General features: G+C 49.8%; 1 protein-coding gene across 1 annotated transcript in view; it reads left to right on the top strand.

Moving 5' to 3' along the window:
- Window positions 1-274: 274 nt before the first annotated feature.
- PRDM6 (PR/SET domain 6) overlaps window positions 275-16,340 on the top strand; it is a 104,557-nt gene continuing 88,491 nt past the window's right edge. The window contains exons 1-2 of the mRNA XM_037509454.2: window positions 275-824; window positions 9,489-9,796. Of these exons, the coding sequence (XP_037365351.1) occupies window positions 275-824; window positions 9,489-9,796 (858 nt within the window). The remainder of the gene's footprint in view (window positions 825-9,488; window positions 9,797-16,340) is intronic.

The following is a 16,340-nucleotide window of genomic DNA, read 5'->3' as shown; positions in this document are numbered from 1 at the left end:
GGCTCCCGCCGGGCAGGCTGCGGCTCGGGCGCCGCGGGCCGGAGGCGAGGCCGGCTGCCCTGGGCGCCCCCCGCGCCGCCGCTCCGGAGGAAACTTTGCGCCCCGGCGGAGGGGGCGGGAGGGAGCGGCCGAACCCGGCCGGCGGCGCCGAGGGCGCGGGCTCTGGGGCCCGGGGCTCGGCGGCCGCGCTCCCCGCCCCTCTCGCTCCGGCCCCGGGGCCGGCCTCACGCGCGCCCTCCTCTCTGCCCTGTGCCCCCAGCCGGAGGCGTCGGACATGCTGAAGCCGGGGGACCCCAGCGGCTCGGCCTTCCTCAAAGTGGACCCCGCCTATCTGCAGCACTGGCAGCAGCTCTTCCCGCACGGCGGCGGCGGCCCGCTCAAAGGCGGCGGCGCTGCGGGGCCCCTGGGCGCGCCGCAGCCGCTCCCGCCGCCCCCGGACCGCGCCGACCCTGCGCCGGACGGTCTGCGCCCGCGGCCGGGCTCGCTCTCCGCCGCCTCCACGCCGGCGCCCGCCTGCTCCTCGGCCTCCTCGGCCTCGTCCTGCGCCGCGGCCGCCGCGCTGGCGGGACTCTCGGCCCTGCCGGTGGCGCAGCTGCCGCTCTTCGCGCCCCTGGCCGCCGCCGCGGAGCCGCTGCCCCCCAAGGACCCCCTGTGCCTCGGCGCCGCCCCGGGCCCGGGCCCCGCCAAGTGCGCCGGCGGCGCTGGGGACGGCCGGGGCGCCCCGCGCTTCCGCTGCAGCGCCGAGGAGCTGGACTATTACCTGTACGGCCAGCAGCGCATGGAGATCATCCCGCTCAACCAGCACGCCAGCGACCCCAACAACCGTACGTAGCCGCGGCCCGCGCGCTCCCCCGGGGCGCTGCGCCGTCGAGCGCGGGCGCCCTTCGGGGAGGCGGGTCGGGGAGGGCCGCGGGGCGGTGGGCAGGCGCGCGTCCCCAAGGCCCCCGGCGCGCGGCGGCGCGAGGGGCCGGCATCGAGAAAGAAGGGGGTGGTAGGGCAGCCGGGGGCACCTCGGGGGGCACCTCGGGGGTCCCTGTTCTCCCGCCCCTCATCCCTGGCCTCGCAGCCCCTGGCCTGGGGGACCCGAGTGCCTGCGCGCCCGGGGTGCGGATCTCTGCGCTCCCGCGGGACGGGGATCGGAGCGCGGGCGGGACTCGGACGCTCCGCGCGGGCTGGAGGGAGCCGCTCTCGGCGTGTCTGGGGGCGCGGAGAACCCGCCGGGTTCCCTTCGCCCCGTGCCTGCTCCAGAGTCCACCCCGTCCAGTCTCTCCCGGGCGCGGGCTCGTCGGGGGGCCGGGCGGCAGCTGCGGGCCGGCGGGCCTGCTGAAGTAGGAGTTGGGGGTGGCATTCCGTCTGTCTGTCCCTGCCGGCAGGCGTCATTCTTAGGTTTAATATTTTCCTAGAAAAGGAGGAGAGCAAAAGAGGCCGGCTGCTTAGTGAGAAAACAGTTCCGACTTCCAGGCAGGGTGGTTCCCTGCGGATCCCGCATTCTCCGTGCGTTCTTGATCCTGCAAACGTTTGCAGCTCGGAGCCACCCTGGTCGGCCGACTGGTTTTTAAAATTAGGGTGACGACAATTTGTATATTGCAGCTGGCTCTCCCTGCGCCCAAGTCGGTGGTAAATACCTCATTAGACAGCGGGTCGCTTCTGGCTTGTGGTTCCTGAATGAACAATTTCAAAAGCTCCTCACAAAGTACAGTTCCATTGTGGGGTTTTTGAAGCGCGCCTCTAAATGTGAACCAAGGACTGTGTGGCTCTGTAGCCCCTTCTTTTGTTGTTTTCAGAAGTTAAGCGTTTGCCGTTGAAGTATTGGGGTAAGTGCTAAATATACTTCCAGAGACTTCTGGAGACAGGCGAAAGGAGGTGCAGGGAGTCAGGTTGAATGCAGTGGGGGATTTGAAAGATCAGTTCACACTCAGCTTTTTCCCTCCATTTCATTTCTTCAACGAGCTGCCGTGTGGGGAAATTTGATCATAAACGTTTACGATTATTCTGTCTTGAATAAGCGCCTCCTTGCAGAATGTCTGCTCCTCTGTGAACGTCTTAATTCGTTGTAAAAGCACGTAACTTTAGGTTGTAGTTACCTAAAGGATTCCCAAAGTCATTGTTTGGATGAAAAACTCCTGGGCGTGAAGGACCCTGGTGGTGGAGGTGTACGGTTGGAGACTGGAGACGGTTGTTGTGATGCATATAATTATTGCTAACAAAAACAGCAATTGCATTTACTTTTTTTTCTTTTCTGGAGTCTCAGGCTAAAGCATTGGTTTAAAACCGGGGCTTTCAGCTCTAACTTGCTCTGAAGTTAAGCTTCTTGCATTTTAGAGTTTCAGGAAATTAAAAATATGTGTTGTCTTAATGGATCAAAAAAATAATGATTGTTTTCTGAATTTCTTGCACGTGTTGTTTTCAAAGCAGTTCTTTTAAAATGTGAAAGAAAGCGCAGAAATGCTTGGAAAAGGTGTTTCTTACAGCAAAGTGAAACATAGGCGGTGTGGCCTGGGAGTGCTTTATCAGCATAGTTTCCCTTCTGAATTAAATCACTGCTGGAAAAGAGACAGGCTTTGCACCCCAAAGCCCTAGCTGTGTGCTGAGCTTCCTATAATTGTTCATAATTTCAATACATTTTCACCAGAGAAAAACCTAAAGTAATCAGAGAAAGAATTGGGATAGATTCCTAATTAATATAGGGCTATTGAGCCAACTTATCGCCTAGGTAACTTCCCCCCTCTGGCTACAGGAAATGAATTATGATTTATTTAAATTATTCCTATAGTGTGAATCTTCTGGTTTCTTCTCTTGAGTGGACTGGACTGCTTCAGTGTGCAGAGTGCAGTGGAAAATCAGATTGTCTTATTAGAGTCCCATGTCACGTTACTTCCTAATTAAAGAGCAATTGAGAGAGCAAATAGAAAGCTGAGGTAGTTCCGTGGAACCAGGTGGAAGGGGCTCTTCTGTTCTTCCAGGAGCTTCTCTGCGCATTCACAGGCACTCAGCTGACACTACAGGGTGTGTTTACTAAGGGAAAGTGAGGAGGGAAATGAGTTTATTAACTAGTCGCTTAAAACAAATCAGATATGCAAATGCTGGGAAGATTCCCCCCCACCCCTTGATAGGGGAAATTGGTATGTTTGTTACTTGAAAGATGGTGAAAGCAGCTTCTCATTCCCAGGCTGGGTGGGGGTGGGGATGGAGCAAGAGGGGCCAGGGAAGCACCTATTAATTTATCAAGTCTGAGAAATCTGTGAACTGTTGGGTATTGCTTCATTTTTTTTTTTCTTTTACTTTGTATTCGGTCATTTTCTCCTTTTCTTACAAGACAAAGAAAGGGTTCTCCTTACTTCTCTGTTCCTTCTAAAAGAGTAACTTTTTTTTTTTGGCCTGGGATTAGCAATCCAAAAATCACTAATGAAAAAGTAACAGTTTCTCCATGAATTTGTGGAAGTCGAGTACAAATACCACAGCGAAGGCATAGTAAAGGGTGTTGGATCTCTCTGTCATGCTGACAGATTTTAAAACAGCAGAAACTATTCAAGTGAGCTCCTCCAGTAAGTTGCTGCTACCTGACTACTTGTGTCAATTTATTTAGAGATTGAAGCACTTTCCAGTGAACCTCTGAAGGCTTAACTGTCTCTTTCCTCTTTTTAAAGTCTGATGGGGTGGGGTGCTCTGAAATATTCTTGGGGGAGGGGTCCTTTCTTCCTCTTACTGCTGCTGGGTTTGCCTGAAGCCACAATTGCATCAGGGTCCTGCTCACTGTGGGCTCTTCTCGTCTTCTGGGGGCAGGTTGCTTGAGACCCTGTCACTACTCCTGGAAGGTATGGAGCAGGCCCCGGGGTGCGGGGTGCTCTTGGCTTTGCATTTGTGTGGAGGACCCTGGGCTGTGTCCCGGGCTGCTAGCCAGTTAGTCTTTCAGACCATGTTGTCTAGATGTTTCTCCCCCGTTACCTGGGAGGGAGACAGGAGCTAAGTTCCACTTCATCTCTCTTCGCAGAATCGGGTTGTCTGTGCAGAACTTCCCCACCTGGAGAGCTCTGTCTCCTCCCATTCAGGGGAGCCCCACACTGCACAGGTGACCCACAGCTCTGGGAACAGTGCCGACCAGTGTGAGCGCAGGCGTGGGATTCACCCCAGAGGCTCTCCTATAGCCAGGGTTTGAGGCGAGGGCTTGGGGGCGAGAAGGACTCCTGGGCTCAATACTGGTTTGCTGCCTGTCGGGACAGGGAAAGACATAAGGAGGGGAGCGTTTCCACACCTGCCTTCATTTCTTCCCACGCACTGGTCAAAGGCAGGTCCTGTTGGGGAAGCTCTGAGCCCGGTGGCGCACTGGCATCCGGGCTCTTTGAAGCCCCCCAGGCGCTCTCCTGGGTTCCTCCCACCTAGCGCCCAGGTCAGTGGCCAGCTGGGACTGGGGTTTCCAGCCCCCCCTCTAGGAGGAAGGCTTTGCATCAGCGTGTGGTGTTTTGTGCGGTTCTGTTTTTCTCTTTTTGGGGGGCAGCCTCAGCCCCATCCTGTAACGCTCGTGATTCAGCCCTTTCACGCCGCGTGGTGTCTAGCACCCTGAAACTGAGCATAGAGCCATAGATTAGATTGAGGTTAGAGGAGGTGGCGACTGTTTATTTAAGGTGATAAAATGGTCCATCAGCAGTAATCTCCATCGATATGTGCCACCCGGAGATGAAGGATGAGGGGACAAGCCACAATTAATTGCCCTATAGTTTTGTGGGAGAGAGTGGAGCCAGCCCAGACCCTCTTCGATCTCCTCTCGCGCCTCCTATTCATCATCTCCGCATTGTATAGGCCGCCTCAGAGGGGCAGGGGCCGGCGAGGTTTATCTCCCTGCAATATTCTCTCGCCCTCACACCCTGGCGCTCCCGTTTAATTTATTAATACAGTCATCGGGAAACAAATAAAATCCACATTTCCTCCCTCCTCTCTTGCCCTCCCCCTCATTATGTCAGCCTCTTGGTCCTGAGTAGGCTGTCTGGCCAGCAGAAAAGGCTCAGGACATCTGCCGATTGCTGGGGAACGCCGTGCTGTCTGCCCAGCACCCCAGAAGGTGCCGGGCTGGGCTGCTCCTCCGGGAACTGGTCACGAACCGCCGCCCTTTCGCCGCTGGGCCAACCTGCCTGGCATCTGGATCTTCTTCTGGGTCCCCTCGGAGAAGCTCAGAAAACCCTTCTCTGGTGGAGGGAAAGGAATGGGTGTGTAGCGGGCGGGGCAGGGGCTCCCGCAGTGTTTGTGGCAGCGACCCTGCAAGCCCTCCCTGTGCTGGCAGGGGCAAAGCCTTCAGAATTCAGGCTTAGGTGCGGGGACTGCCGCCAGCAGACGCTTGGCTGCCCCCGGGCATCTCACATGCATACCCTGTCTAGCTGGGAGTGCAGGGGGAGAAGGCGCTGGAGACCAGCCTGGGGGTGGGGGCTGAGCCCCAGGGCCAGAGGCCGCTGGGGGCCCCTGGTGTCTTCCCCTGTGACTCCTGCCCCAGGATGCCTGACCAGCGCTCACTTGGGCCGCCAGCAGGCGGCACTCCCTGGGCCGTGCCCCCAGAGGGGATCGATGGACTCAGCCCTGCTGCCTCTGCCTTGGAGACTGAGGGCCTGGCCTCCTTGGGGTAGTGGAGGATGGATAGCCCCAGGGGTTACTGCCGCCACGGGGCCACTGCAGTAGGCTTTTCAGCTACAACTTGGTCCCTTTGCAGCGGGCCTGTGAGGGCTGGGAAGGCTGAAGGGAGTAGCCGATGCTTCCTGCATCCTGACCCACACAACAGCAAATCAAACCCCCAAACGTGTTGCAGCCCAACTTTCCTAGAAAGCAAAATGAAATACTAGAAAACTGTGGCGCGCTTTGTTCCCTTTAACATAGGCCACAAAAGTTGCACTTGTAAAGGCAAAAACCGCAGAACGACAGAAAGCCACGCCTGAAGACCTGCTCGTCTCTTCTTGGCCTGAGCTGCTGAAGTCAACAGGGGAGCACATCTGTGGCCTGAGGATACTCCTTAGTCCTTCAGGATCCATAAATATTCAGGGGCATTAACAGACAATGGAAAAGGGGCCAGGAGTGCTTATAATGCCCTAGATGACATTTCAGACTGTCTTGCTGGCAGAACATGAGGCTGTTCCTGACAGATATCAGAAATTTTTCTGAATAATGATGAACTTGTACCAAAACTTAAGTGAGTTTAAGAGCAAGCAGCAACTTTACTTGACCTCTCTTCACGGAGACGAACAGATGTGTTCTAGATGCTTGTCCTCACCTGCTGTGTGTGATTATAGGTGTGTTACATGCATACGCAGTGCATGTATTATGCGTATACACACATGCATATGTGTATGTCAGTAAACACGTGTGTGTAATTGGGGCATCTGTTCAGCTTCTCCCCCCAACTTTTTCATGTAGGTGTTTGTGGCTCGCTGTTTAGACACCACTGGTAGAATGTCCCCTCGTTGCACAGTCGTCGACTCTGAGTCATGACTGACTTGTTCTAAACATGCTTAAGCTCCTTCGGGACTGTGAGACATCAGTCAGAAGCCAGAGAGCCTCAGTGGCCAGTGTTTGGTGTATACAAATGCAATCGCATCAGGCTGTAACCTGTATTTTGACTTTTCTGGCAGAATATTTTGATGTCGTGTGAGGTGTTTCACAAATTAACAGTTACATTGGGCAGACTAGTTAACGTGGATTGATCTTGCCTGCTCCCTGGTGGGCCTAACAGAGAGGCAGTCCTCTCGGTATTGGGAAAGCCTCAGCTTTGGGAAAGCCTCAGCTTTTCACTCTGCAAAATGCTGCTATTTAGTTTTTCCCAGTGAGACAAACGGGACGTAGCAAGCGGAGGAGGCCTGCAGGACAGTGGTATCATGCGTTGCACGGATCTGGACGGAGCCTGGTGTTGGTGGGGGAGGTGGCTGAAGTTGGTGCTTTTGCTCCTTATTTTGTGTCTGATGTAGCCAGTGAGGGCTCTGTGTCGTGGAGATGTGGGCAGTGCCAAGAGCGCTGCTGCAGACTGTCGGGGCAGTGGAAACCAAGTGCTCTGGCTTCTCACACTCTTTGTGTCACTGACCCAAGCAGAAAGAAAAGTCTGTGGAGCAGTTTCCTGGGGTGATTTATTTTATTTTCGTGGGCATATTGCCTTTGCCTATTGTCATTTATTTCAGCTTTTTTACACAGGTGCTGAAAGGCTATCTCTGAAGTGAGGCACAGAAATTCAAAATTATGGCCATTGTCCATTTGCTTTCTTAACTCTTTCTCTTGAACCTCCCCAAGCCGAAGAGTGTGGGAAACACGTGGGGGAAAACTCTAACCCAGGCATGCTACAGCAATTTTTTGTGGTCCCAATATAGTTGCTTCAGTGAAGTATTTCTTTTCTACAGCCTGACTTATGAGTTTGGATAGAAAATTCTCCCAGCTTTCATTCGTCTTTGGAGTCAGGCCGACCTGATTGTGAATCTTTCTGTACACTCTGCAATTTACGACCCTTGGTCAAGGTACATTGCTCAGGAAGCCTCCTCAGTGGCCTCATCTGCAAAATGGGACTCAAGATACTTAGATGTTGTGCTGGTGATTTGGTTTGAGATGGGCACCTGGCTCCTAGGGGGGGCTGGGGAACTCGATAAGTTGTATTGTCTTTGCAGCCCCTCTTCATCTGTAAGTTTTTATTTTTACATTCAGAAGCTTGCGTGAGTATGTGACGTGCGTGTCCTGGAGGAGGTGACAAACGGATAAGGTTGGGGGTGCGTCCTTTCACCTGGTCCTAGGATCAAAAGCTGAGCCTGACCCAGTTTTTACTTTAGTTGTGTGTTGGAAGAGGGGGTTTGTGTGAGGGAGGTCCAGAGCCATGGATACAGGAACAGGCTGTTGGCTGTTTCTGGCTGCAGAAACAGATTGTTGCTTTTTCCTGTAGACGTCTGGGGACACTTGCACCAAGCTGTAGGCAGGAGGACCCATTTTTCCTGGGCTCTCTTGGGAGGCATGGAGGAAGCGCTGACTGAGGGGAAGGCCATGGGCTAGAATCCACCTCTAAGGTGCTCAGAGTCCTTTCTTATCTGCGGGGAGGAAATGGCAGACAGAGGGGCCCCTCACCATGCTCATTCCTCAGGGTTCACTTTGTCACACCTTCCTTGGTGGTTTAGCAGCTGCAGTATGGGTAGGGCACACCACCTGGCCTGGCTACCTCCAAGGCCAGGTGCATGTGCCTGGAGCCCAGGCAGGCGCTCAGCCACCTGAGAGCAATCCTCTGCTGCTGCCCGGCTCTCATTGTCTCTGCCAGCCAGGACTGGCCCAGTAGCAGGTTCTGAGTCACAGGCGCTTTTTTGCAAAGGGACACAGGGGCTCCCCAGGAAGGCTAGGCTAAGGAGGCCTCTTGCACCAGCAGGGACTGGGGTGGGGGCTGGGGGGGAGAGGCTGCCTCCTTGAGGCAGGTCTGCTGAGCAGGGCGCAGACACAGCGGCTCCGCCAGGCCCATTAATAACCTGGAGGGCGCTGCAAACCGACAGCGTGGTTGCCGCAGGCCCTGCTTCCTGCAGCCGGTTTGCCTTATCCTGCCCAGTTCCAGTCGATGGACACTGGCCATCCACAGCCTCCTGACCAGAGGGTGGGGGTTCCTGCTCATTGGCTGCTCTGGAGAGCTTCAGAGAGGGGTGGCTTTATAATAGCTCTCACTTAGTTTATAATGCTAGATAATCTCATTTAGCCTGGGGATCGGCTGTCTGTGCTGGCGCTGGGGCCCTCCCCGTTGAACTGTTATCCCATCACTAAAGGCCCATTACCCTGATCATTACATTTGCCATTGGTTTCTTTTTGGCTATTGGTGACAGTTTGCCCACAAGCGCGGGTACCCTAACCCCTCCAGAACAGAACCCCTCCCATGTCCCACCTGCCCCCATCTAGCGTGAGTGCCCGGAGTAGGGGTCGCTGGGTGTGCTGGCGGGTCCCCAGCTGCAGTGTGTCCTCTGTGACTGTGCACTGGGGCTCCGGCTCCACTGGACCCCAGGCCTGCTCTGCCCTCTGCTCTGGGCACTTGGCGCAGGGGGCTGTTCCCAAGGAATGGCAGTGGCACTTGGCATCAAACAGGTCGTTCAGCTGACCTGCTGATTTTTAAAGTCTCTTCTGTAATTGTAAGGAGACAGGTAGGAGATGTGGCCTCAGATCCGAGATTGGGCAAAAGGGGACTTACGCTGTGTTATAGCAATAAACACCTGGAAGCACTAGAGAGCTGGCGGGAGCAGGAGAGAGGTTGGGGCACATGCAAAAGGAGAGAAAGACAGGGGCCAGCAGGAGAAGCAGTGCCTGCAGTTCCAAGAGGAGGACACAGCCATGGGCTCTCAGCTCCAAAGGCTTTTTGGGCCACCCAGGACTCACCCCATAGGGACTTAGGTGCCCAAGGCATCCTCAGGTGGCTTATGGGACAGGGCAGGGGCCCTGTTTCAGGGATTTCCCGGAGCTTGGACCTCGAGCTGCAGGGGTAACCCTCTCCCCTCCTCCCTTGTTTCCCGCAGGCTGCGACATGTGCGCAGACAACCGCAACGGTGAGTGCCCGATGCACGGGCCGCTGCACTCGCTGCGCCGGCTCGTGGGCACCAGCAGCGCCGCAGCCGCCGCGCCTCCGCCTGAGCTGCCAGAGTGGCTGCGGGACCTGCCGCGGGAGGTGTGCCTGTGCACCAGCACCGTGCCCGGCCTGGCCTACGGCATCTGCGCGGCGCAGAGGATCCAGCAGGGCACCTGGATTGGGCCCTTCCAGGGCGTGCTTCTGCCCCCTGAGAAGGTGCAGGCGGGTGCAGTGAGGAACACGCAGCATCTCTGGGAGGTAAGTGCTGCCGCCCAGCACCTTGCTACCCGCTGGAGCTTTGATCGGCAAAGAGCCAGCCCGTGGCCCCGTGGCAGCTCTGGCAGAGCCTGTGTGTTCCCCAGAGGTTCGTGGGGAATAGATTTTCGGGTCTTGCACTGCCAGACCTGGCACAGCAGCACCCCCACCAGAAACACAGGGCTACAGGGTTCTGAAGATGGAGTCACCTTAGCCTGCCCGAGCTCCTGCAGGTTGGGTTCTATCCTTTCTCTTTTTAGATCAAGAGAAAGCAGCTGAGAAGGTGGAGTCCAGGGGCTTGGGCACTGGGGCGTGAGCTCAGTGACCTTTCCGACCTGTTCTGCGCTCTTCTGATAGGCTTTTGCTCACTGGTCAAGAGGGAACATAACAGGAGGAAGGAGAGTCAGGCTCGTTTTCTCAGATAAAAACAAATTTGTAAACACTGTGAGGCTGCAGCATCTCCCAATTTTGCATGTTCCCGAACTTGGCAGATCATATTGTGAACCAGAAATGATGAATTCTGCTGCTTCCCTGACAAAACACAGTTAAACAGGGATCTGCAAGTAGGTAGAAAATCAAAGTATCCGGCAACTGAGTGCTTGGGTATAAGCCAGTGGGTGATAATGTTTCAGTGGCACAATCTTAGCAGATGCTATTCTTTAAAAATAAACAACCAATCTGAAAAACATTAATGGAAAATTTTTCCTTAAGATGCAGGTTTGATTACTAAGTTTCACTCCCAAGGAGACAGCCCTCAGGTGGGTGACACCCCCCATTAATCCTAGCTACCTCCCACCCATCCACCCATGGGGAGTTATTTATAAAATACAACATGCTGGAAGCTTACACCATAGGTAACTGTGGCTGAGGCTAGGCAAGAAAACTGAGTGGGAATACCCAGGAAAGAAAATTGCTTAAATGCCAGGGGGCAAGTTGGTTTGGACTCTTAATAGGTCATTCTGCTTCCACTTACCCCCTCACACTTAACTCAGTGTCCTGTCAAAATGATCATTTCACTGTGAGCTGCCCAATAGCCACTGACTAGAACTCATGGGACTCAGGAATTCATTCCAGGTCTTGGCTGAGCACCCACTCTGGCTAGCACTGTGTGAGTGAAAAGACCTGGTGTCCAGAACCTTCAGTGAGATGCTGAGGCCTGTGTCTGCAGGGCTACCTTGGGTCGGGGCGGAGTTAAGTGTCGGCATCACAACCCCACAGCTGCCCACGGGTGCTCTACCCAGGCCCTCACTTCATACATTTTCAGTCTTTCAGAGTAGGATTCTTGAATGAGAAAAACAAACTGGGCATATTTATGTTGCCAGCCAGTGTTTTTTGTTTTGTTTTGTTTTGTTTTTTAAACAAAAATTTTTAGAGGAAAATATGGCTGGAGAAAATGGGTTGGTCCATTGAGGCAGGTGGAGAAGTTAGAGCTTCTGGAAAAATTGACAGGTAGGAAAGGATAAAAGCGTCTGGTTGTGAAATATTTCCTAACTGACTTTTGTTTCTGACTAATCAGTTCTAACCTCCAATGTGGCACTCTTACACCACCCAGTAAAAGGGTAGCCAGTACTTTTTCTCAGGAAGTGATGAAGTAATTGTTCAGAGGTACAGAGATGTTCTATTAGAAAATGTTACAGCAGGACACTGTTAAGTAGCTCTCTGGTGCCTCAGGGCATTTTCAGGGTGTCAGGGGACAGAGCCATCATCATGAAAAAAAAAGTTCATTGGGTTCTTTCTTGTTTTTCTTTCTTTCTTTCTTTCTTTTTGTAAAAGGCTGTGATGACTGTGGTGCTGGCAGGAGATCGCTCTCCACGCAGAATATAGTAATATGCGTTAGTGCTGACAACTGGGGAGAGTTTACTTGTACTTGATGAAGTTAAAATTTTGTTGTAGTTAAATGTACTGGGGAATTATTTGGGTCCTTCCGTAGCTAAAGAGTTGTGCCTGCTGTCGGGAGTGTAGGACTTGACTGTGTGGGTAGGGGTGGGGGAGCGTGGAGTTGGTTCTGTATTATCAAAAAAGATTTGCTGGGTGTATACTTGGATGCTCTCCAGGGCCCTAAATTTGGGGCATAATCTTTGTATTTTTATCATATGTAAGAACAGTTAGAATAACATACATTTAGGGGATTGAAAGGATTGTAAAACCACAGACATGCGAAATGTGTCACTCTCCTGGGAGATCATATAAATGTGACTGATTGAGGCCAGGTAACTTCGTGCCAATGTCCCCTTGAAAGATGAAACACTGACTTTAATAGGTTTCAGATTCCTATTCATATAATTATTTTTAAGCTCTGAAGCATGAGTTTATTTAAAAGTTTTAAACACATGCTTTGTTATTTTTTATGAAATGGGACAATTTGAAATAAGTTCCATTAGTAACAGAAGATTCTAATTTTGGGATTGTTCCTTAAGTTTTCATCTTTCTTTGCAAACTTCAATTCTTTGTGAAAGATTTTTAATCATTATATCCTTTCTATTAGAAAGAACCTGTAATTGGCGTATACTGTAGATCTATAGGAAACTTTCAGGAATAATTGTTTAATGACTCATGGAATAATTATCCACTTTTAAAACATGTTCTTTTAGATATCTTCCAGAATATCAGGTCGACATAAAGCAGATCTTTCAAAAATTAAAAGCAGTTGAATCATAACCACTTCATTTTAAAAGTCAGTTGTAATGTTTTCTCTTCCTCACATTATTTAAAGTAACTTGCTGATGAAGAAATGTCTTTGTATTTAGAGTTCAATATGCAGGTCCTGCTGGATCTTGCAAGGGTTACTTATCTTTATTTCAGGACAATAAATGGATTGCTAATCTTTCCCCGTCACTGTTTCCAAGTAGATGATGGATTTTTGTTTCAGTTTACAGTTCATTGTTTTTAGTATGGTTGTACTTTATTATACACATGAAGGCTTATTACAGAAACAATCAGATTCACCTCAGTTGCTCCTTTTGTTTAATCATTAAATGCTCTGTTTTCTTTGTAGAAAAATGATTTTTTAATATTTAACACATATCAGCCCTAGAAAGTGCGCTTGGTGGTTAGCAAGGGTGCTGCCGTCTTTTAGTTAATATTTTCTTTGTATATACCCCTGGTTCTTTAACATAACATTAATATTTAAAGAAAGTTTATTATTATTCCATTACCATCAATATGTTTTGACGCTTTGGTGGTGTTTATAGGAAATATAAGGATTTTTCTTTCTTTCTATTTTTAATAATAAGAAAAGGCAATTTTTGTATAGGTTAAGAAAATGGACAAACTAAAAATCAAATGATTGGTCAATTTTGGGGTCAGTTTCTTTGAGAATCTGATTTTTATTGTGTGTGAAAAATAAGATTGTTTAATCCACCCTGCAACATTTTCATTTAAAACTATCATGTGCCTTGATTATGTATGTTTATCCTAGCAAGACTTGGGCATGTGATATATTTCTAGGTATTTGAACATGATGGGAAAAATCTTTCTGAAGACATTTCTCAGCAATTAGGTCTTATTGATGAGAGTGAGATAATTTTATTCTAATGTGTTTTCTAATGAAGAAATGAAAAGACCCATTTGATTCCAACATTTATGAAAACATTATCTCAATTATTAATGTGCCCTTTTTCCCTTTAGATAAATTAATCTAGTTGCACATGGTTTCCCTTTCTGCTTAACATCAGAACTTAATATGCCTAGACCTGAGGAATGTATACAGTGTGTACTTAAAATTCTACTGGAATAAAATACAGAAGTTTAAAATAAAGTTGCAGTTTAAGATAGGCTAGAATTACTCAGACCTTTCAACTCGAAGTCTGATTTGACAAGAAACTTTAGCAACAATGACAAAGTAAATTGCACTTATTTTCACCCTAGAAAAATTATTCTGTTAATTGAAATAATGTAATGACTTGTTAGGATCACAGTCAAGGTAGTAGAAGGAGATTTACTGTTACAGAACCTGTCTTCTGAGTAAATTTGACTGTCTACTTTTCATTTGTACGGTGTGGGAAAATTCATTATTTTTCTTCAGAAAAACAAAGGGCTCACATAATGTGGCCTTTTTCCCTGTGGTTTGATTTGGTGCCATCATATTTTAGATTTAATAAGAATTTTGCTTTTAAGCAAATGGTCTATTTTTCATCATTACCGTTTAGCTTAGGTCAAAAGATATTAAGTGAAAACCGGTATTAAAAATATATTACACATTGCTAAATGTTCATATTTCAAAACCATCACAGGCAATTGGTACTAAAAGGAAACATTGATTTCTTATTCTAAATGTGTTATGTGTGTTTCAATAAATGACCCAATTCCATGTACATACTGCTGTACCTACTTGTGTTTACCTAGATGTAAAAAATCATTTAAAAGTAATCATTTTAAATTAAATTAAAATTATTTAGAAATTAGCAGAAAACATTTATAAATGGTTCCAGCGATAGTATCCTGCAACCGTGTCCTCCACATTTTGCTTTGAGACTTTGGCTCATTTTGGCCTGATTCACCAGAACACCAGAGGATAGAACTATGTGGCTGCCGCAGTTATAGTGAAGTAAAAATTGTATTTCTTAGCAATTTATCATTGAATGAACTAGACTGCCTGTCAGCTTAGTCATGAATATGTCACATACATGAACTCCAAATAATTTCTCCTTAAAAGTAAACCACAGTAATGTTACTATTATGTTTTAAATGCTCCCGAGTAACAGCTGGTGTATCTCTCTGGCTTTGCCTCATTTGATCCGAAGATGTCTTTTATACTGGTGCCCGTTTGATAGAGTGTGAGCATTTTATAGTTTTACATAAACTATAAAACCATCTGCCGGCTCTTGGAATGGTCTCGAGCATTGTGTTAAAAATCAAAACTTGGTACTGACACTTGGCTCTGGAAAGGCCCGCCTGCAGTCCTGGTCCTTTGGGTTAGGGGTCACCCGGCACAGTGCCACCCTTGATTTTCTAAGTCCAAAAACGAGTCTGCTTTTAAAAAAATATCCTCATAGCTATTTGGAAATCCTCACGCTGGAGAGGTTTCATCCCAGTATGCATGTGACACTACAGCGCTGTGGTTGCAGATCCTTCATAAAGAGAGATGTGTGTCTCCGCAGACTATTTTCCTCATTACTCACTGACGTTTATCTACTGTTCACAGATTGCGTGTCTTACAGATAACATTTTGTCCCCGTGAGGAAAATAATTCACAAATATGTCTTGGTCCATAAGTGCATTTTTCTTACATTATAGGATTTTTTTTTTTTCTTTTTCCACATGGATTTACAAATAGCGTATGGAATGGAAACTAGGATCTCAGAGGTTATGGACAGACGAAATCTGCCCTCCCCGGATGCCGTGTGGCCGCCAGCAGTGTGGTCAAGACGTGATTATGGCAACCGTGGGGCCTAGGACCCTGCAGGGGAGCCCGTTTAGTTCACCGTTCAATGAAGGCAGTTTTCGTTACTGGAGTGAATGTTACCTGCGCGTCACTCAAGCAATTATGCCCACGGCCTCAGAGGCCTCTCTTCTCAGCAGGATGGACGTGACCCCTCGGTAGAGCGGGAGGGACGTCCTGCCGTCCCAGAACCGCCACGGGGAGACTGCCTTCTTTCTGTCTTTCTTTTCTAGAATCATATATACGCCATGCCTGCTTGCGTTCAGACATTCCTTGTGTATTTACACAAGAAGCACAGACTCCAGTCCCACTACTTAGCATAAAAGCCAGAGAAACCAGAGCAGAATCTACTTTTCCTTGTAGACATTTGCCACCTCGCTCAGATAAGTTACAGAATTCCATTATCCAAATTGTTACACATGTGTGACAGAGGTTGACCTTTCGTCATGTCAATCCTTTTTGTGTGGGCCCCAGGCTCCAGCCTAATGGCTCAAACCCTGATTTACTCACTGTAATAAGGGCAGAAGGTCGAGCAATTGTCAGGCTGCCTGTTCGTACTCTTCTCGGAGCCTGCTTGAAGGCTGTTAACACAAAGCTTTTCAAAGTGAATTTACAACCAGCACCACTGACAGAGGCCAATCAGTGCACCATAAATGTCAGGTTAGTGAGATTGAGCAGTAAGTAAAGTACTGACAGCACACTATTGGCTGGAATCAATTGGCCAGGGTTTACTGAGGAGAGCAATCTCCGCGCGGTGGGCTGAGGGACCCGGCCCTGCAGGTGGGGCCGGAGATATACCTGGCAGCAGGAACCTGAGAGTGGGGTGTCCATCCGTGTATCCCCCGTGTGCTTTAGTCCGCCTGGCGTCATCCATGTGCTTGTACTTCAGCATCTGGGAGTTGAGTGGCCAGGCCTGCTGATTCTGAGGCTTGGTGGTAAAAGATCACCCAGCGTTTAAAGAAGACAGAGAGAGAGAAAAGCGATTATGATGGGAGGCTGTGGGGACTGGGGGCACATCCCGGGGCAGACGGTTCAGTTCAGATTCCAGCACTGCCACAGGATTTCCACCAGGGCACAAGCACAAATAAGCCCTTTCTCAGGTTCTTCCTGAGCCTCTGCAGTGTGGAAGTTTCACGGAAGTCACTAATGAGTGATTATGGGTCGAGG

This window comes from Talpa occidentalis, unplaced genomic scaffold (assembly GCF_014898055.3).
Source record: "Talpa occidentalis isolate TD23 unplaced genomic scaffold, MPIMG_talOcc4v2.1 talOcc4.13, whole genome shotgun sequence".
In the NCBI taxonomy this organism is placed as follows: Eukaryota; Metazoa; Chordata; class Mammalia; order Eulipotyphla; family Talpidae; genus Talpa; species Talpa occidentalis.
The sequence above is the reverse complement of the archived record's forward strand: the minus strand, read 5'-3'. Positions and strand labels throughout refer to the sequence as shown.